The sequence below is a fragment of the Stereum hirsutum genome (genome assembly GCF_000264905.1).
Source record: "Stereum hirsutum FP-91666 SS1 unplaced genomic scaffold STEHIscaffold_14, whole genome shotgun sequence".
In the NCBI taxonomy this organism is placed as follows: Eukaryota; Fungi; Basidiomycota; class Agaricomycetes; order Russulales; family Stereaceae; genus Stereum; species Stereum hirsutum.
In genome coordinates, this window is record NW_006763144.1 from 831,229 (window position 1) to 850,213 (window position 18,985).

At 51.2% G+C, this 18,985-nt stretch overlaps 6 protein-coding genes across 6 annotated transcripts; 4 read left to right on the plus strand and 2 right to left on the minus strand.

Annotated features, from left to right (window-relative positions):
- Window positions 1–219: 219 nt before the first annotated feature.
- Window positions 220–4,468, minus strand: STEHIDRAFT_124203 (uncharacterized protein). Its single transcript, XM_007307999.1, has 8 exons — window positions 3,732–4,468; window positions 3,662–3,674; window positions 3,307–3,601; window positions 3,082–3,244; window positions 2,439–3,030; window positions 2,213–2,375; window positions 1,876–2,156; window positions 220–1,778 (listed from the first exon to the last, which is right to left on the minus strand). The coding sequence occupies exons 1-8, from the start codon at window positions 4,133–4,135 to the stop codon at window positions 1,584–1,586; spliced, it is 2,106 nt and encodes a 701-aa protein (XP_007308061.1). The 5' UTR covers window positions 4,136–4,468; the 3' UTR covers window positions 220–1,583.
- A 1,249-nt stretch (window positions 4,469–5,717) lies between these two features.
- STEHIDRAFT_102306 (PAP2-domain-containing protein) lies at window positions 5,718–7,347 on the minus strand (the record flags this gene model as incomplete). The annotated part of the gene is made up of 10 exons (XM_007308000.1): window positions 5,718–6,064; window positions 6,125–6,200; window positions 6,260–6,336; window positions 6,395–6,532; window positions 6,586–6,657; window positions 6,730–6,863; window positions 6,920–6,931; window positions 6,997–7,062; window positions 7,146–7,166; window positions 7,226–7,347. 10 exons carry the CDS (start codon window positions 7,345–7,347, stop codon window positions 5,784–5,786), a joined length of 999 nt encoding a protein of 332 aa, XP_007308062.1. The 3' UTR covers window positions 5,718–5,783.
- Window positions 7,348–11,484: 4,137 nt separating this feature from the next.
- Window positions 11,485–12,375, plus strand: STEHIDRAFT_124205 (uncharacterized protein). Its single transcript, XM_007308001.1, has 5 exons — window positions 11,485–11,607; window positions 11,684–11,813; window positions 11,923–11,976; window positions 12,094–12,165; window positions 12,282–12,375. The coding sequence occupies exons 2-4, from the start codon at window positions 11,753–11,755 to the stop codon at window positions 12,156–12,158; spliced, it is 180 nt and encodes a 59-aa protein (XP_007308063.1). The 5' UTR covers window positions 11,485–11,607; window positions 11,684–11,752; the 3' UTR covers window positions 12,159–12,165; window positions 12,282–12,375.
- Window positions 12,376–13,130: 755 nt separating this feature from the next.
- On the plus strand, window positions 13,131–14,013 carry STEHIDRAFT_149228 (uncharacterized protein). The gene is made up of 4 exons (XM_007308002.1): window positions 13,131–13,349; window positions 13,424–13,535; window positions 13,599–13,655; window positions 13,727–14,013. The coding sequence occupies exons 1-4, from the start codon at window positions 13,178–13,180 to the stop codon at window positions 13,737–13,739; spliced, it is 354 nt and encodes a 117-aa protein (XP_007308064.1). The 5' UTR covers window positions 13,131–13,177; the 3' UTR covers window positions 13,740–14,013.
- Window positions 14,014–14,181: 168 nt separating this feature from the next.
- Window positions 14,182–16,796, plus strand: STEHIDRAFT_124207 (uncharacterized protein). The gene is made up of 9 exons (XM_007308003.1): window positions 14,182–14,343; window positions 14,402–14,566; window positions 14,617–14,716; window positions 14,793–15,055; window positions 15,112–15,567; window positions 15,627–15,701; window positions 15,757–15,876; window positions 15,940–16,632; window positions 16,701–16,796. Exons 1-8 carry the CDS (start codon window positions 14,257–14,259, stop codon window positions 16,630–16,632), a joined length of 1,959 nt encoding a protein of 652 aa, XP_007308065.1. The 5' UTR covers window positions 14,182–14,256; the 3' UTR covers window positions 16,701–16,796.
- A 609-nt stretch (window positions 16,797–17,405) lies between these two features.
- Window positions 17,406–18,826, plus strand: STEHIDRAFT_160491 (uncharacterized protein; the record flags this gene model as incomplete). Its single annotated transcript, XM_007308004.1, has 6 exons — window positions 17,406–17,606; window positions 17,674–17,712; window positions 17,766–18,105; window positions 18,164–18,249; window positions 18,304–18,537; window positions 18,605–18,826. The coding sequence occupies 6 exons, from the start codon at window positions 17,406–17,408 to the stop codon at window positions 18,824–18,826; spliced, it is 1,122 nt and encodes a 373-aa protein (XP_007308066.1).
- Between the last annotated feature and the right edge of the window lie 159 nt (window positions 18,827–18,985).

Below are 18,985 nucleotides of genomic sequence, written 5' to 3' on the forward strand. Positions count from 1 at the left end.
GATGTGACCTGTCCTCGAACTTTACCGGCTACATATGGAGGAAGGTGAGTATGCGTCGAGGCTGAGCAGCTGCAAAGCGGCAATTCCGACGTCGACTCGCTCGAGGGCCGGCGGGAGGCAGTTGCGTTTAGTCAAGCGAAGAGTTCAAGCGAGCGTACGCAGAGCAAACGCACACGGATGATGAAAGAGAGCAGTACTAATACTGCATTGCTAAGGATATCAAGGGTACTAGAAGTCAAGAAACAATTGAATGGTCCGACGGCTGTAACACACTGTCCATCACAGTAAACCGGTAACACTAACAGTAGCAGGCGAAAGTTCGAAACCACTCCGGCTAAGACAAAGAGTTCGGATGGGCCGTCAATCAAATAATCATCGAGCGCTGAACATTTCAGTCAACGTCAAAAGGAAGTGCAGAGTGGGTAGAATGGGTAGTACGATATATACGTATACAGTAATTGTTTGGGGGTTCATCGTCCGAAGGGTTAACCAGTGAAGGATGGCGATGGCGATGGCGATACACGAGGATACTATGTGACAGCAAACGAAAGCGAGTATGTAACTTGGAAGTGAAATAGAACTAAAGGGGGTGAGCAAAGAACGCGAAAGGACAATGAGACGATACAATGCAAGTAATGTAAGGTGAAGATCAACGGATAAAGGTAAGGGCCACCGAGGGCCAAGGAGTCCGATCGAGAACAAAGTTCGAAGGCGAAGGAGCAGGGGGTAACAGCGGCATGGAGGAGCATCGCTAGGTAAAAGTAACAAAGTATAGTAAAAGAAGGTGTAAGAGTAAGAAGTAGTAATAATGCGAAATAAGTGGTAACGATGATGATGATAGACGATAGGTAGAAGTCCGTACTGCGATAAATATCGTAAGGCTTCGGATTGGATGAATAGTAACCGATAATGTCCAACAGAGTCCCAATGTCCGACGCCATTTGAATCCGTAAAAGAAAAAGGAAAAAGTTCGAGCAACAAAGAAGTCCACGGTGCAGCAATCAAGCGTAGCATCAAGCAGAGGACGAAAGGATAAAGCGGATAGCCAACGTCAAAGTCTGATCAAAGGGGACGTAGGGGCAAAGTCCAGGCCGTAAAGACAGAGCGTGAAGCATGAAGCATGAAAGAGCGTGAAATCGTGGGATATGGATACACAGGGTAGTCCGACTTGACCAAAGTCAAGTCAAAAGAAGTCCAATGCGATTCGATTCGATTGTCGTTTGGGTAATAGAAGGTGGAGTCCATGGTCCGAGAAGTAGGAATAAAGAATAATAGTCCGAACAGGATAATATAAGGGGTAGTCCGTGGCGCAAGCCGTTAAAGAAGAGTCGGAGGCCAAGTACGGCGGCGTGCGTAACGTACGATGGAATGGAGGTTGAATCGGATGCCAATCGTTTTCGTTCTCGTCACTTGCTTTTTTCGTTTCCTTTGTAGGTTTCATATCCTTGTGGCGTCGATGAGGAGAGACGTAGATGGGGGAACGATCATAAGGCACCGAGCGCTGTTTGGATGTTCGTAGCCTGGAAACCTAATGTATAGGGAAGGGATAGACAATTATGATGGATGGGGAGAGATAAGGTATTCTACTGAGTTTCGATCTTGACATTCAACAGACGGCGAACGAATTCACCTAGCAACGGGAACCTCACGCTCAGTTTTGTCAGAGCGGCGACGAGCGTGCCTACTTGAGCACGAAGCTCAAGAGAACTGACGGCTGACCATGCCTCTAATCTAGTGATCTCTCGGACGAGGACATTTGCCGCGGAGCCCCAACAAGACTATACCATTTCGAAACGAAAAGAGGAAGAGACAGCTCATCAGCGTCAGAGGTTCATCAAGGACAGGAGATGTGTGATTCTAGGAGAAAAGGCTTACACCGATGATAGGATCCAAAAAGTCGTAGTCGGAATCTCCTATATGCCGAATGATGAACAGGCATGTTCGTGCGGCGCGCATGCACTTCTCGTGCCGAAGATGGTCGTCCTCTCCTGATCGATAATGTAGACGGATGATAGCGGCTTGCACGAGAGTGTGCACTACGATGAGCGAATGCTTGTCCGCGGGGAGGGTTCCGTGCAGTTGCTGGACCGGAAGCAGACTGTTGCTGAAGCGTACGATGGCATTCTCGAATGTCTGAGTCTCCTCGTCGTTGGTAACTGTTACAGCATGAATGTTGAGTCTGCGCCCAAAATTAGACTCCGTCGTGACTCACCGGCTGGCCACATGGAAGCGATTCGGAAAGCTCGCTCAAATAGCGCAGAAGCCTTGGCCCGTAATGCGAAACTCGAGAATCCACCGGCAAAGTTGTTGACCTGGCTTTGATGTGCGAGGAACATCTGAACGGTCGAGAAGTCGGCTAGAACGTTGAAATTCTCCTGAAACAAGAAGTCAGCCAAGAGTAAACGTAGCACTGCAGCAGTGCATGACGAGCGACTCACTGCCTCGTATTCCTCAATATCCTGTGGCCACGGTACGGTGATGGCAGAAATGATATCGTTTGCGTCGGAGATCGTAGGAGGGCGCTGGAGCACGACAGACCAGCACCGATCGAGAATGTAGATCTGCCAGAATGCAAGTATGCGTTCGCCACGCTCAATCGAGTCTTGAGGAGGCGGAAGCGTAAATGGCGAATCCAGAAATCCTGCCGACATGAGCTCCTCGGAGACCTGTCGATGTAGACCCCACTGAAGCGCCAGACTGGCCGCGGTGCTAGCCGCCATGCCACCCTCGACAAGCCGACCGGTTGTGAGAAGGTAAAGCGACAGAAGACAGCTGCCTTGGATGACATCGACGACCTTCGGGCTTCCCGTTGCGATCGCTAGTCGGACGGCCTCGGTGGCGCGTTCCAAGTACAAGGCCTCGTGTTGTCCGAACGATTGGGCACGAGAAAGGTAGCACGCCCAAAGGAAGATGGCGTTCATAAGCGCTGGGTGGCGTTGGTCCTCGAGTGGTAGATGTAGCGAATTCCTGAGACGGTCTTCGTGTACCTGCAAGCCGACCTGGTGTCGGTGTGGCATGAAGATATCCAAGCTGAAAATACATGAGTGATACGAAATCTGGAGGAGGGCGTAGGATGCGTACAACGACTCAGCAAGCTCTATCGATATACCCGAGGCAAACGGCTCCGGCGAGTGCGACCCCTGGAAGCGCTGTGAATAAGTGGTTGTCGAGCAGCAGAGCCAGGGAGGACTGACAGTGCTCGGCTCCCAGGGGAGTGGGGGAGTCGGGATAGGAGATACACCCTCTGAATTGGGAAGAGAATAAGGATTTACACAGCCTCGTGGCAGATAGGGAGTCAAGGCGTACCAAAGGTGCCATAGGGCGAATGTGAGGTCGAGAACGGGATACTTGACGGAGACTCGGCGGCACTGGATGAGGAAGATTCGGGTTCGGAGAAGACCAAGGCATGAGGGTCGAATAGCTGGACGGACGTCAAACTCCTATCTGGATCTTCGAGCTCGCGGACACGGGACTCGAGACGGGCAATGGTCTCCCTCAGGATCTGCGTCCTGGTCTTGCCCTTGCCGTCGTCATACTCGCACATATCGCCCTTCTTTGCCCGTTGACACTGCTGGCACGCAGGCTTCGTTCCATCGCACCTCTAGGAACAGGTACTGTCAGCACAAATGCGGACGACTGTGCCGGGCTGAGAAGACCGCACCATTTTCCTTTTCCTGTCAGGAGGTGGGGTAAGCGGCTGGGAGGTATAAAAGGACAAGGGCTCGACGGACCTGCATCGCAAACAAGCTTTCCCTCTCTGAAGCGCAGGACCTGCATGTCGACTGGACGCGGAGACTGATTCTTCTGCCATTAGCTTAGCGGGGGATAATAATAGAATAGCCAGGAGGGCGAGGAGGGCGGAAGTAAGAATGTGGATGAGGGATGGCAATGGGCGGAAGAAAGGAAAAGAAAGAGGCCCCGAGGGGAAGAGAAAGGGAAATGGAGCCAGCGGGGGCGACGGGATGGACGAGGGTGAGGGATCAGCAAGACATGGTCGGGTCTGTTGATAAATAGGCAGCCATGTCGAGAACGGCGAGCAGATTCGGATCGCTAAGCCTGCATCGCCACCTTGCAGTACGAATGGATCAACACATTCCATCATGCCCATAATCAGCTGGCATCTCTCCGGCACCATGGCGGCGCTTGCAGCCCACGGACCTCATCCTCCCCTGGCGTTCCCGACATCCACCCCGCTCAACCGGCCCTCCTCGATTGCCTCACAATGGCTGTCCCCCATGTGCCACCCGCCGGAGTCCGTCTCGACGGCGTCCGTTCCAGTTTCACCCCTGCCGTCCCCCACAACTCATTACCTTCAGCGCATCTTCACCTCACAAAACGACACACACGGCCACTAGACGCCTTCGTGAGAGCTCCGAGACGCGTAACGCGAGGCGACGCGTGCTGCCCACAGACGCGCTCTCTTGGCGGCAATAGGCTTTTTGGGATCAGCCTGGCACTTCCCGCTCGGCCCGCCCACATCGGATACCTCGCCAAGCCTCGATGTCATCCGACAACATCCGGCCGTCCAGCGTCTCTTTTCCTTCAAAGCTTCAGCCGTTCATGTCGTCTTCGTTTTCGAGCTCACGCAGGTTTCACCAGATCGCGCTCGAGCCTGCGCCTCGTCACAATCAGTCTCTATATCCGTCACGTCCAGGATCGTGAACATTGCTACCGTCTTCGGTTAACAGCGTTCATCTCATCCTGCTCAGGCTTTTGAGCGATCAAGATTTCTCGTCGATCTAACTGCCTTCGCCTGGTGCGACGGAAAGCTTGGCACGAAACTCGTCGGCGCGCAAAAGTCCGAGAGAAACAAGGCCCTCCACCCCAGGGACCGTCGCGGTCCGTTTTGGGACTCCGGCGTCTGAATCAGTATCTCGAATTCGAGTAAGGTTTGCATCCACATCGATACGTAGTTTACATATTGTCGCTGACGACCGGCATGGCGTTGGACCTGACTATAAGTCATGTAGTGACTCCGTGAGGCAATTTAATTGTCGTGGGTTCAGCATTTAATTTCCTACCAGTTCCGACCGATTGAGCCACCACCACCTTGTTCTACTACTCACAGGAGCTCCGAAAAAATACTCTATTGTTGTCGGGTGGCACAAGACGTGAGACTCTCTTCAACAAAGTCCCGACACTATCAGGCTATGCCGGAATCCCAAATACAACAGAAGTCGCGGTGACCGAATCCGCCAAAAACAAAGTCACTAAGTATCAACTTACCCATTCGTGGGCGACTATTTCCCAGCGCGCCGTACATAACACTCTGATCTTGATTGATGGATAGACCACGATTGAGGTAGACGACACGCAATATCCCCGCAAGCGACGAAGAAGCAGACAATGTGACTTTTGATGAGGCGTCTAAGATCGCTGTCCGGGTCATCCGTGACTCGCACCACTCCGAAATGCGAGCGACCCATTCCCCAAATCCGTAGGATCCCTTTGTTGAAAGCTTTCTAAGGATAGAAAGGCGCCATGGGAGCCTACGTGCGAGTCTGATGGTGGAACGCAGCGAGCAGCATTCCCGGAGCCGTAACGTTGCAGCCACAAATATGCATCCTAAACACCAGCGCTCGTGGCGATGACTCAACGAAACCAATATAAAACATTGCGCGTCCTCACAAGATAGGAATTCAACGACCATACCCTCTGCTGAATTGACGCAGACAGGAACGTGGATTGCTAACGATCGTGTATTCAATGACATAGAGTTTAACTCCTCGCAATTACGCCTTCCGCTCGTAAGTCCATAACCTCCGTACTCTGACATCGAGTCTTTAAGAGGCAGGGTCGTTCCTCCGAGGCAAAGCTCCATTGATGGCACCATCATCGTCGTCGCGGTACGATTCGCCGAAGTCCATGGGGTATAGCGGTGACCTCTCTGGGTCCATATCATCGTTAAACTGCGGAAGGATCGGGTCATCTTCTTCATTCTTGACTCGGGGGCCGTACGGACGGTGAGAGAATTCGGAGGCGAGGGAGGGATAATATTGTCTGTAGGAGAAGTACGCAGTGGCGAGTCCGAGAGCGGAGCCAACGACGATGTCGTGCCAATGGTCTGCAACCGGATTTGAGCACGACGGAGGCTAGTAGATTGGGAAGATAGGACGCTACTCACGGCGGTAGTCCATTGTGCGCGATATAGCAACGAGAGCAGCGCCTGCCAGGGGTGTTAAGGCTAGCCACGCCTTCGGCTACGTAACAGACGAGCTAGTTAGCATAGTAGTTCCCGGATTATTATTAGTACACATACAGCATGTCCTCGCGCGTCGAAAAGGTGGAGCTTGCCAGCCAGGTACAACGTAAGAAATCCTAGGCCGGCAAAAGACACTAGATATCACAGAAGCATTAGAGTCGTGTTAATATGAAAACGCTAGGGTGACCTGACTCGATGAATGGCCGCTGGGGAAGCTCCTGAAGCCATCTTCAAGCATCAGAGCGTTCTCTTGATGACAGACATCGACGGAGACGAGCCCGAGTGGAGGGTTAACGGTGGTTGGGTCGGGATTGCATCGTGCGATGAGGTCTATAAATTACTCTGTTAGCTATGGATGCAATCACCGGTGAAATGGAACGTACCAGGACGCGGACGGCCAACGGTTATCTTTGTGAACTGGGTGATTACGCCGGCGAGAGAAAAAGAGAGAAACACTGCGACAGAAGTCAACGCGCCACAGGTCAGACCATATAAGGCGGCTCGAAATAAAAGAAGTAGGCACTTACCTCCGAGAGTGCTGTTGTGCGCGTCCCACCAAGAACGTATGGTGATAAAGTTGAGGATCCACTGCAGCACGATAGGGGCTATCAGAGCGATCACGAACAAGGCCTCGGGCGGCACACGCTCATGCTCTGTGAACCTTGTAGCAAAACATCAGAAGATGTCAACATGATTTCGTATTCGTGAAGGGCTCACGGATGATGTAAACTTTGGGCATCCCGCTCTCCGTCAACCTTGACGGCTCTGAATGAGGTCAAGTCTGGAAAGCTCACGATTCGTCGTTGATGGAGAACACTCTTTTGAATCCATGGATGTTGTTCAGGGAAAAGAAGACAACCCTGCATATGTGCCGGAAGATAGCGTGAGAGGGCGTTGGACGGGCAGTGTGGAAACATAAGCACTCCGCACGACTCGAACTCACAGAATGACTATTGTGATGATCCTGTTGCTCACTGTCAGATACTTCCAAAGAACTTTCCATTCATTTAGCTGTAATCTCACCAGTCTGGTGCATAAGATACGAGCAGCCTTCGTCGCCTTGTGCCAATTGTCGAGTTCAGTTTGCGTCCCGGATATTTGATCGCTTGAACATGTTGGTTTAGTACGTGGTTGAAATTAGTCATGATCGAAGGCCTGGGTTACAAGGTTCTTCTTCAGTTAGATTATTCTCCTATATCACGAAGTACACATTGAAACATACCGTTATCCTGGAGGACACTGGCTTGACTTGGCTAACAGGGGGTAGTACAAGGACAAGAGAGAAGTTGGTGTACCGCCAATGTTCTGGTCGGTGACGACATCGTCGATCATCAACTTTCCCGGCAACTTCCGGGGCGCTGGTGCCACGCTGCAAGCGAACGTACTGCGTAAGTATTTGCCACCTTCATCCTTCTTAGTCCTTCCGGCCACTTCCTTTTTGGTGTTTATTCTGCTAATATCAGTCGTCAAGCCTTTGGACCGATTTCAGCCATTCCGCCAGGCAGCCACGCGATTCTAGACTGTCTATAGGAGACGGTGATTTCAGAAGTTTCTGGAGTCTATTGCGAATAAACGAGTCTGGACCCTCCCCAAGCATCCCCCTTTCAAGCCTCTTTCTGGAGGTAGAAAAAGCCAAAGTTATTTGTGTCGATAAACAACCATCTCATGATTCTACATGTTTTTCCTTGCATACAGGCAGCTTACAGTGTCCTCCACGTGTCCGCAGTACGCACTCCTGCCTTTAGGGTAAAAATATGACGGTAACAAGAAGATCACGCTTCCGCGACTTCCTCCGAAATTCTCGAGAACTCCGGACTCAAGAAAGCTGCTATGAAGCCTCCTAATCTGTTCGAAGACAAAAAAAAACTCCTATTAGCATGGTGCATAGCCCCCGAGTCCCAATTAGGTCTCGCTCCCTTGGGGATGCACCCCAGAGAGTTCCCCGTAGGTATCGTCCGCGCTCCGTCGTCGGTAAAGGCCTAGTTTTCTAAGTCTGTGCGTTTTTTGACTTGCTGCATCCAGTCGCCTACCGTCGAGCTTACTGTATTCTTTGATGGAGGCTATCCTCCCATATACTCTGTGTGCATCGTATCGTAGTAACCGGAGCCGCCGGTAAACATGCTTCCATGGGCATACTGGTTTTCAGAATCTTGGCGGTTTGCGGTCCAGGTGAGTCTCAACCCTCTCACGAATGTTTATTCTTCGCTTCCGTGGCCCCATACCACACGGTCTGTTTCATACTGCAGTATGACTCACTAGGCCCGCTTGTGGAGGTTCTGACTGCTGTGCTCAATGGTGCTGTTCCAAGTCAGTGCTCGCTAGCCTCCCTACGTCCGAGCCGACGTGATTGGGAGGGTGGTCTGGTCACCGCAAGGGTGTTTAGAGTGTACGTGAACGTGTCATACCACCTTATTCTGCTCCGTCCTTTCGCAGTTTGACCAATTTGTGTGGGTGCTGCTGTGTGCTACTCCATCGAGCTCATCAGAGATGCTCGAAATGAGCACGGCGATCTTGCTTGCTTCTCCTTCGACGGAGATCAGATAGAGACCCGTCCCTCGGAGCTTCCAGCTGGTTCTCTCCGACATGTACAAGGCCCTAGATCGTTACCCGATTGAACCATCGTTGTTCGCGCGTGTATGATCCTACCACTATCCGATAAATTTTAGCTTACGGTTGGGCATGATCGAGTAGGCCAGACCTAGTCACTGTCAGGCCTGCGCGTGTTTGCAGCCCTATGTTATGACTTCGGGTTTACCACGGCTCGCATGTATACAGGCTTGTTATACGACTTGGCCTAATAATAGGCATCGTCCTCAACAGGGTTTGCTTATCTGGCCCAAATCACGGATGATAACCCTGGATAATTATGCCGTTCTGTGCACCCCAATGGACCTGTCGGCGGCCTAGATCTATAAACTCGAAGTATATCTGTATGTTTTGTTTTTTTTGTTTCGCTTACCGGATTGGGGCCGAGGCGTCTGCGGCATTCCGGTGATATCACTCAGGGTATCCTCCAGATTCTCGACGGGTCCCGTACAAGTATCTACCTGTCCACGAAGGTGTTTGTTCTTTAGTTTTATTTTGGATGAGACGAAACGATAAACATACCAGTCGCCAATGAGCGCTGAGCACCAGCTGTTCTGTGATTCTCTCATGTTCTGGTGCGTCAGAGCCTAGGCTACGGTAATCGCTATTTTCTGAGTCTCTTCTCAAACCAAATAAGTGCTCCGGTTGGGCCTATGGTGCCACCATGAGTCCTTCGCTCCGAGTCTTCAGGCTACTATATCAAGAGTGAACGTGTTCCATGATGTCTCAGACTTGCGTCTCATATGGCAAGTCGGTGTAACCTATACTTCCTCCAACCGAGTCTGTGTAAGGTGATGCTTCGTCAGGATGTCTTTACAAAAGCACACCATCCAACCTTTCCGCGACATAGGGTTTGTCATTCGAATGTTTCACTATGATTCAGCTTCGTGAGATGTCAGCGGACGCTCTGTTACACTTGGTTTGTGAATTATCCCTCACTTTCGGGCATATGCAACGGTGCCCGACGCTATAGTGCCCTACCTGCTTCTAACACCGTCGTGAATACCACTCGTGTTCCCTTGAATGGTAAGCCTCAGCATTCTCTGGCCATATAACACAAGAACCAACATGCAAAGCGTTGTATCACATTGCAGTGGCTAGTGCCACACTTGCAGAACCATCTCCCCATAAGGTTGCCAATTCGGTAAGGTAAGGAATGTGGCGACCTCGCCTGACACACACCTCTTCTCTACCAATCAATATATATAAGGATACCGACGCATGCCCTTCTTCTTGACAAAACATCGAAACAAACTGTACAGTAACATTCACCCTCCAGTCGCCGGTAAGTACAAATGCCGGAAAAGATTCCTTTCAGTCGGATGAGCCGCATCCGAGTCGGGAGTAAGTACCATCAGTCCGAAGCACCACAATCCTTCGCGCAAACATAACACCGTCCACAGAAATACCGTCATTTGCCACAAAACAGTCTGCCAACCCATGGAAAACGATGAGGCAGTGCAATATGTTGTGTTGTTAACATGATGCTGAAAAGCTCTTCCCCTCGTCACCACTCCCATGTGGTGCCCAGCAGCAACGATTCCACCTCCGGCGGCAAGTCCGAATTAAACGACAATCCTAATCCTATATCCGCCCTTCGTCGTCCTTAAGCGAGCTCGATCCCAATGCGGTACGTATGACGAGCGTGCCAAGATGAACCCTCGACGGATCGTTCGGTCCTCCGAGTCTCCGAGCCTCCGATATCCGTCAATCTTTAACCCCGCCACCGACCAGATCATCTGGTAAATTGAGTGATGGTTGGCGACGAAGCGGTCGGATGCGACACAGAGTACGATCAGGGATAAACAGAACCGAACGCGACCCCGCATTATTGCTCGAAGCCATGCGACGCGACGCGACGCATGGAAGTTGGAAGCGCGAAGCTTCGAAGTCATGAAAATTCATAAAAGAGCCTTCGCGTGGGGAGAACGAGGCGGATACCGAACTGTTGATGAACAGATGCAGAGGATGATCTATCCCGATTTCGCTGACGTTAGGCTACAGCCTTGAGGTACAGAAGCACTCGCACGCGTGGGCGTGAGGGTATGGAATAGGCGCCGTTGCCGACAAGTCCCTGCAGGCGGCCAGACCATGCAATGTCGAGTCAGGCATTGGGTCCGGCGGACGACAGTGGACGACACACCATGGACATTGAGATCGGGTAGGCTAGGGTGGATTCGAGTAGATAGAGTCACCGGTAGGAAGTTCAGAGTCAAGCAGAAATAGATGAGAGTTTAGAAGGTTCGAGGACACGAGTCAGAAGTCTGAGACAGCAAGAGATGTGAAGAGAGCGGGAAGATGAAGATGCACTCTGCTGGCGAGACGCGCCGAGATGCAAGGTGACGCAGACAAAGTGACATTTGTGAGAGAATAGATCGTCCCACCTAGCTAGAGAGAGAGAGAATGGGAAGAAAGTACGTTTCAGCTTGAGCGCAAGATCAGTGATCTGTATGGATGCTTCTCGTGTTGACTAGCCCGAGTCACCTCCAGCTTGTGGCTGAAGAATGAAATGATGCAGACACAAAGTCCCGGTAGGCCCCGGCATCGGCGGAGGTAGAAAACGTAAAAGACAAAGATACCATTTCACGACACGCCCGACGCACCTTGCACACACGATCGTCTGAATAAAAAGATGGCATATTTGACGCTCAAGAAAGCAGCTGTGGTCGAGAGTACGAGCATGCGGATGTCGAGCTGGCAGTTGTATCTTCGGTAGTGAACTTCTTCGTATTTGAACCGAGTCCGAATGGTGATATCGTACACTGATGATGCATGGGAAAGCGACGAGATATACCTGTGTACTAGCATCTGCGCCAAAGCTTTATCGAAGATCCGAACAAAATATCAGCCTCGTTGCAGCCACAATACGAAGGACACGGTATGATATACACTCACCCGACAGACAAGAATCCTGCCCACCCCTCATAACCCATGAGAATGTGCCTTGAGAATGTGCCAGGCACAATGTCTTTGGCGCTACCGAGGGCAGCGGAGGCGCAACTGCCTCATTTCTTTCTGGTCTGGCCTATACGAGGCAGAATCGAGAGTTCAATTGCAGTGTAGTGTGAAGAGTCGTTGTGTGGGGTCACGGGCGTTACAGACAAGCTGAGGAGCAGTATAAGGAATCGACATACCCTCACTATCACCGCCTCGAAGGGCGTTTTTCCCTGGCACTTCTTTAAGGCCGCCTATTCATAGCCATGGACCACCACGACGCAGATACACGTCGAAGCAAGGGGTCGAAGGGGCGGCAGGGATGTCAATTATGAAGTCGGGATGGTACTGACGAACAGAAGAAGACGTACCACCGATGTCTGAAAATGCTAGCGGACCGATAGCCTCTGCAGCACTCGCGCCCCAGCGCTTATGATATTGTCCTACATGTGTGGTGCACATATGACGGGAGTTGGAGAGCAAATGTAATGGCAAACCAGGAGGAAGAGAGAGTAAGTCGGTGCAGGATATCGAGCATCGAGAGGTCATAGACACAGACCAGTATCATCAGCTGCGATGGCGTCGGCAGCGCTGGATCCCCAGGCTTTGCTATTAATGACTGTTATATGCCAAGAGAGAAGATGTCGTGGACACATGTTTCAGCAAGGGCAGAAAGGTTGCAAGACAGGCCTGGAGATACCCCTTTGCTTTTCAGCGAGAAGTTTGTCCTGGTTCTGGCTCATGGTGATCTATGAGGTGCGATAGAAAGCAAGCTAAGAAGTATGAGAGACGAATTGAGCGATAGGCATCATTAGTGACTATATGAGGAGGGCCGACTGCGAGAAGTTAGAGTTGCTGCTCGATGACGATTGTGTGGGGAACAACAGCCTGTTGAAGTAAATGTGGCGCATACTTCACCAAAGAAGATATCAGAAAAGGCAGCAAGAGGTGATCCAGACCAGTCCCATAGTGCATTGCGTCACTCCTTACGCAGATAGGGAACGATGTGAGTCTCAGGGTGATGACAACAGTGTTCCTCTACGTGCAGCGTTGCTGCTCAGCAACATTTGAGTAGTCGTTCTCTAGTACTCCAGAAATTCGTATCGAGAATGGTTCGTAAACAGCGTTCAACAGCATCCACAGATGTTCGAGGAGAATATTTAGAGAAAGGTGTAGAATAATTCACGAAAGGTGACATGGTGGCGAGAGAGAAGAGGCGCTGAGGAGCAAGTTCGCATTCGTGGCAACGGCGCCCAGGCACGACGCGCCACACTGCATAACTCAACCCCAACCGTAACGCCAGACGTCATCGACTCCATCTCCAGAAAACGGCCTTTTGAGCTCTACAAGCATGATGAACAAGTACATCTTCCCTCTGTCTCCTCCACCATCACCACCACCATCTTGCTTTCTCTCAGCACCGTACCTGATCACTGCTAGCCATCGTCTTCCACAATGAGCTCACCTCAACCACAAGCTCAGCGTCAGCTATCGCGTCGCCGTGATGCTCGCAGCCCTTCAATAGATTCCTCGGCATCGCAGTCTCCAGCACCGAACCGTCGTAGACGCAGGGGCGGTCAGAACAGGCAGTTTGCCCCGAATGCGGACGGTCTGCAAGGCCCGATGGGTACGTGGGACGTCGACGACATATATTTTGTCGTTGGAGGATTTTGACGCTAACTGTTTCTGCTATTCGTATAGGTGGGCCAGAAAGGGCACCACAACAGAACAATGCGAATGCTCCTGCTGCCCCCCCTAAGGAAGACAGCAAGGGAAAGGATGAATCTCTCAAGCTACGGTTGGACCTCAACTTGTACGTTTCCACTCTTTATCTGTCCCTCGATATGTCCGACTCATCACCGGTGTTCGTGCTCAGGGATGTTTGGGTCGAGCTGAAAGCTAAAGTTCACGGAGATGTTACGCTTTCGCTATTGTGAGTGCTATCTTTTTTCTGCAGCCGCTGTTCGCGTCTGTTCGCGTCTGATACTGATCACCGTCAGGCAGGGATAAAAGCTAAATGACTTCGCTATGTTGCAGTACTCCGAAGTCATGAACACTGCATCAACCAACCGATACCTTACATATCCCCCATTAGTTTTGCCATTCTCTGTAGGTGGAGAGAGAGGTCTTGTCGGATTCTTCTTGCTCTTCATTATGATTGTATTCGTGACGGACGTTCTCTTCGTTGACTTAATGCTTTATATCGCGCTTTCCTCCTTTTCGCCCTTTCTTGTACTTTTACTTGTGGACCTCTACTAGTACTACGATGCAATACCAAGCCTCGTAATGACCTCTTGGTTGGTTCTTGAAGCTATATTTCGCGGAAACGAACTGGAACTCGAACGCCACACGGCCAACGTGATCTTGTGCCACAGTGCCACAATCATGTGACGCTCGTTGCTTACGTCAACTGACGTTTAATCGTTGCGGTGAGGGACCAATTCGTGCCACTGACCGTCATCCTCCTCATTCTCCGACTCTGCCATTGACGGCGCTGAGACAGTCTAAAACGTGCTGTCGACACCCTCAGTGCTATGGAGCGAAGTCCTTCTGAACAAGAGCGAGAGATTAGGAATCTTATTCACCGAGCAGAACGCGTGCCAGTACAGACGAGCGCTCTGGTGTGTTCTCTTTCCGTCTATGCTTGAGGTCATAGCAATAACTAACCACCGTATGCAGAGAAAAGATGCTTTGAAGAAATTGATTGAGCTTTCAAGGTCCCCTCACCAATCTCTGAAGAAACTTGCTGCCTCAAATATCACGAAGTTCTTCAAACCTTTTCCCGATCTTGAGGAGGATGCAATCAACGCGATTTACGACCTGTGCGAGGATCAAGATTCTAAGGTCAAATCAATCTCGATTCGTCCTTCATGCATCTGATTGTGTCTGTGCAGGTTCGAATAGATGGCTATAAAGCCATCGTACAGATGTCGAAGGAACAACCGAAGTGGGTAAAACGGAATGCTGATGTGCTGGCCCAACTTCTTCAGAGTGGTGAGTTCTTCGATTTTGAATGGTGTATAACAAGTGCATCTGGGCGTTCTTTGAGCACGATATATGCTCCCTTTAGATGAACCGGATGAAGTCACCGTCGTCAAAAAGGCCCTGGCGGAACACTTGGACATGGACTCTAAGATCACGTTGGGCGTTCTGTGCGATCAGATAGTGCCGATTGAAGAGCCCGTGGATCCAGAGGACAAAGCAACGCGAGATAGGCTCCGAACACTTGTCCTTGCTTTCATTGCTGGAGAAGCGAAACGTGCTATCGTCGAGCGACATGCCAGTCAAGCTGGCAGCGAGCAGGAACAATTGATCATCACCGGGTTATTCAAGGTCATGAGGTTCGTTACTGATGTTTAAACGCGAAAGGCTCATATGGTTTGCTCCAGACACTCTCCGACCCAGGCTCCGCCTCTGATGCTCCAAGAATCGTGACCGATATTCTTCTCCACTTACCCTCCTTCAAAGGCCGTTATGTTCTGCGTGGCGCCGAGCTTCTACAGATTCTGCTTGACCAGGCAGAGTACTCGTTGAAGGAAGACATGACCTCTGGGAACAAAACCGTGGACCTGGCTTTGACTCGTTCCTTCCTGGACTTGGCAGCTGTGATTTCCGTTGAGAACAGTGTAGCTAATCCTATGCCGCTTCTTCGCTACTACTGTTCGTCTCTTCTTGTCAAGGACGTCCTTCAACGTCTTGCCCCCGTCGCGCAGTCATTTGTGGCCGTTCATCTGGCAGAAGCCCTGGCAGCTTGCAGTCGATTTCTCCAGCCCGGTTCTGCTGAGACAGAATTACTATCTTCGCTGCGCACGCAAGTCGTCGACGGCTTGTCGCTGCTTCTATCTGTAGGTTTTTTGCCATATACCCTCGTTGCGGCCTTTGTTTAAAGCATGTCTTTTCCTAGTATATCTCACAGACCAAGCCGACTGATCCTCGTGAATGGCGAGCATGCGAGACACTCGTTCTTGCTGTTCAACAGGTTCGTTTCTTCCACCAAGGCTCACAATTATCGCTATACCTTTCTTTCCATTCAGCGCCAGCGCAATACTTCATGGGTTCCCCCACCAGACCTGATTCGGACCTTGGACGGTGTGAATAGCGTTGCTCAACAAATGCAGCAGAAGCCAGCTTTGCGAGTCGCAGAGCTCATCAAGGTTTGCGATCACGCCCTCCTCTGCTCTTCCGACGACAGTCTTATGATCACATCTCTTGAGCAGCCTCTTCTTCCGCCTCGTGCTCCTACCCCTCCAGCACCAGCACCACGGGTGGCGCCTCCGGTTACTAATGACCCTCCTAAAGCCATAGCGTCCAACAGACCGTCTTCAGTCCCCAGCAAACGCAAGGCAGGGAATTCGCCGCCATCAACGGTTCCTCCGTCTTCGTCAGCTCCTATGCCAATTCGCCCTGAAGTAGCACAATCCATCTCAATCCGCGGTGCACATCAACGACAGAGCCCAGGTGCTCTTCGGCCAGGTTTAGCAGATCGACAACGGTCCCGATCGCTCACATCCCTGAGTACAGTAACAACAGCAGCAGGCTCGTCAGAGCAGCCGTCCAAGCGTCCGAGAAGAGATGAAGGCGGTGACGTGTCAAGAGGATCTTCAAGTTTATTGAATCGCTTGATCCCGAAGACAGCAGGAAACGGTTCGGGCCCTTCATCTTTGCCTTCAAAGCCTATCACAAGCAACAGGGCACGGAGGGATGTGCGACCGCCTGAGAAAGCACCGAGTCCTGCGCTTGGATTGTCCATCAAGGGGGCTGCAAGGGCCGCGGAGACACCACCCGCTTTACCGCATAGACCGTCGTCATTACTGGATAGGATCAAAGAGCGGGATTTGGGAGAGAGAATGGATGAGAGCCATTATGGACCAGGGGCGAGCAAGAAGAGCAAGCGGAGAGGGAGGCCATAGGTACCTTGCAATCTATGAGATCTTTCCGTGCGCCTCTGTTCTAACCATGTGTTCTCGACTGTTTGCAGCATACCAATACATCACTGCGATCCTTTTCATGTTTTCTTATCTCACGGTCAGCGGCCATGGTAGGATCTTTCCCACTTGGGCGTGGCCAACAGGCAATAGGTTCTCACCCTCATGAGAACCTCACTCCGTCGAATAAATTCAAGCCTTCTCAGTGCTGGCAATCTTTCGCTGTCTGTGACGAGTCTTATGTATGCTTGGTGGAGCGTCTGTGCATTTAAGAGGGAGCTCGCGTTGGAGAGCTCCTTTTCGCTGTCGAATGTGTCCACTTGATACCCTATCATGAAGGTGACTCTGCTGCTCTGCCTCCTTTCCCTTGTATATGCCTCAGTGGCGGATGAGTATGACATTATTCAATCTGTAAGTTGTTTTGTCGTTGCAACTGTATGTCCAGACTCCACGAGGGCTCAATTCGTGTACCAGGAAGACGATGAGACTGCACCTTCCGGTGTCGACGCCATGGGCGATACTGTTTGCGACGATGTGCGTTGTGTTCTATGTCTTCGCTGCGTGACGAAGGCTGAGAGGCCTTCCCTCCCAGTTCATGTGCGTGTCCGTAACACGAAAAGGAGATCAGATGGAATGTGAGCGTCGGTTTGATATTTCTCGTCAGCGGCCTTCGCCTGATCAGTGGACTCGCACGCAGATGTATTGGAGAGTCAGAGCAAGGAGCCTCTGGGCTGGATGGCCGTGTAAGTTGTTCGACGATGCGTGCTTTGGACACACCTGCTTATCCTGACCATCATAGAGGGTTTGGACGTATCATGGCGCATACACCCATGATTATGATGTGGGCCAATGTCGATCGTTCTGTGACGTTGTCGCAGAGAACTGCTCCTCGTGAACAAGAGCCTGAGGTCGTCAAGAACCCGCCATTCAGGGCTGTACCGTCCAGGACTAATACGCTGGTAAGCCCACTACTCACTCTCGAACCTGATGCTGGCGTCTAACCTCGAGCATTATCCTTCTTCACAGCTCAAAGATGAACGCCCAAGACTGGCTTTCAACATCCCAGTGCGTCTCGTCGCTTTCTTAGCTACTATGCAGCTTGACTTATGTTTATGCAGGCCATCGCAGACGAGCATCAAGACATCATCTGGGCATTCGGTCGCAATCGACCGGACTCCTCAAAAACGGACGCTCATGTCCCAATCCACGTCAAACACGGACACGCAACACTCAACCTAAACCGAACGTTCTCACCACCAGAAGACGTAGTGGAGCCCGTCGATCCGCCGTTTGGTTACCCACCTTTGCAGCCGTACCAGAGGACCATCGTCGCGCATGCGGTATTTTCGATGGCTGGGTATCTGGTTATGTTGCCTGCTGGGGCGTTGCTGGCTAGATATATGAGGACGTTTTCCGCTAGTTGGGTGTCGTTCCATTGGATAATTCAGGGCGTGTTCGGTGCGTTTTTTGATTTAGGGTTGTTGGTTGTGGTAGATACTTATGGGGCATTACATAGGTGGGTCAATAGTGTTGTTTGGGCTCCTAACAGGTAGAAGAGCTGTCGAGAAGTCGGGAGGAGTACATCACGATGATTCGCACAAGGTTAGTCGTCTCGCCAAGATGTTCTCATTTCCCAGGCTTATTGCTGGGTCACAGAAATTCGGTCTTGTATTGCTCCTGGGCTTCTTTCTCCAAGCTGGCCTAGGGGCCCTGGTGCATAGAAAGCCACATCTAAAGAAATTTGGCGGACGTCTTCATGCGTGCTTGGGGCTAATGGTGATCATCATGGCGTTTTACCAGGCAAGGACGGGTTACAAACACGAGTGGCCGTACGTTACGGGGCGACCAGCTATTGAGTATTTGCGAAAAGCATGGTACATTTTAATCGTCGTGAGTCCTTATCACTTCAACTTCCTTCCAGTATCACCTGCTAATTGCGACAAACGGGGGCGTGTAGGCTATCCCCGTACTTTATGGGATGGGACTAACGCTGTTGCCGAGGCAGCTCGCGCTGGTGAGGATGAATTCGAAGGATATAGACGGTAAGGCGTTGGCTATGGAGAGTCTACCACTTAGGCAAAGGGAGGATGGGGACGAGGACGAGGACGAGGACGAGGACGAGGACGAGGACGTGAAAGATGACGCATCATATGAGGCGGCAGTTGAGTCGAAGTCGTAACTAATATCCATACTTTCATTGTCGCCTTCTGTGTGTCTGAACAGGACTCAAAGCTTGATGCTCTATAATATCTATATACGTGGCCGTAATATATGAGTATGCAGACGGGAGGGCCACAACGCCTGCTTTTGATTTTTACGTGGAGTGCCACACGCAACC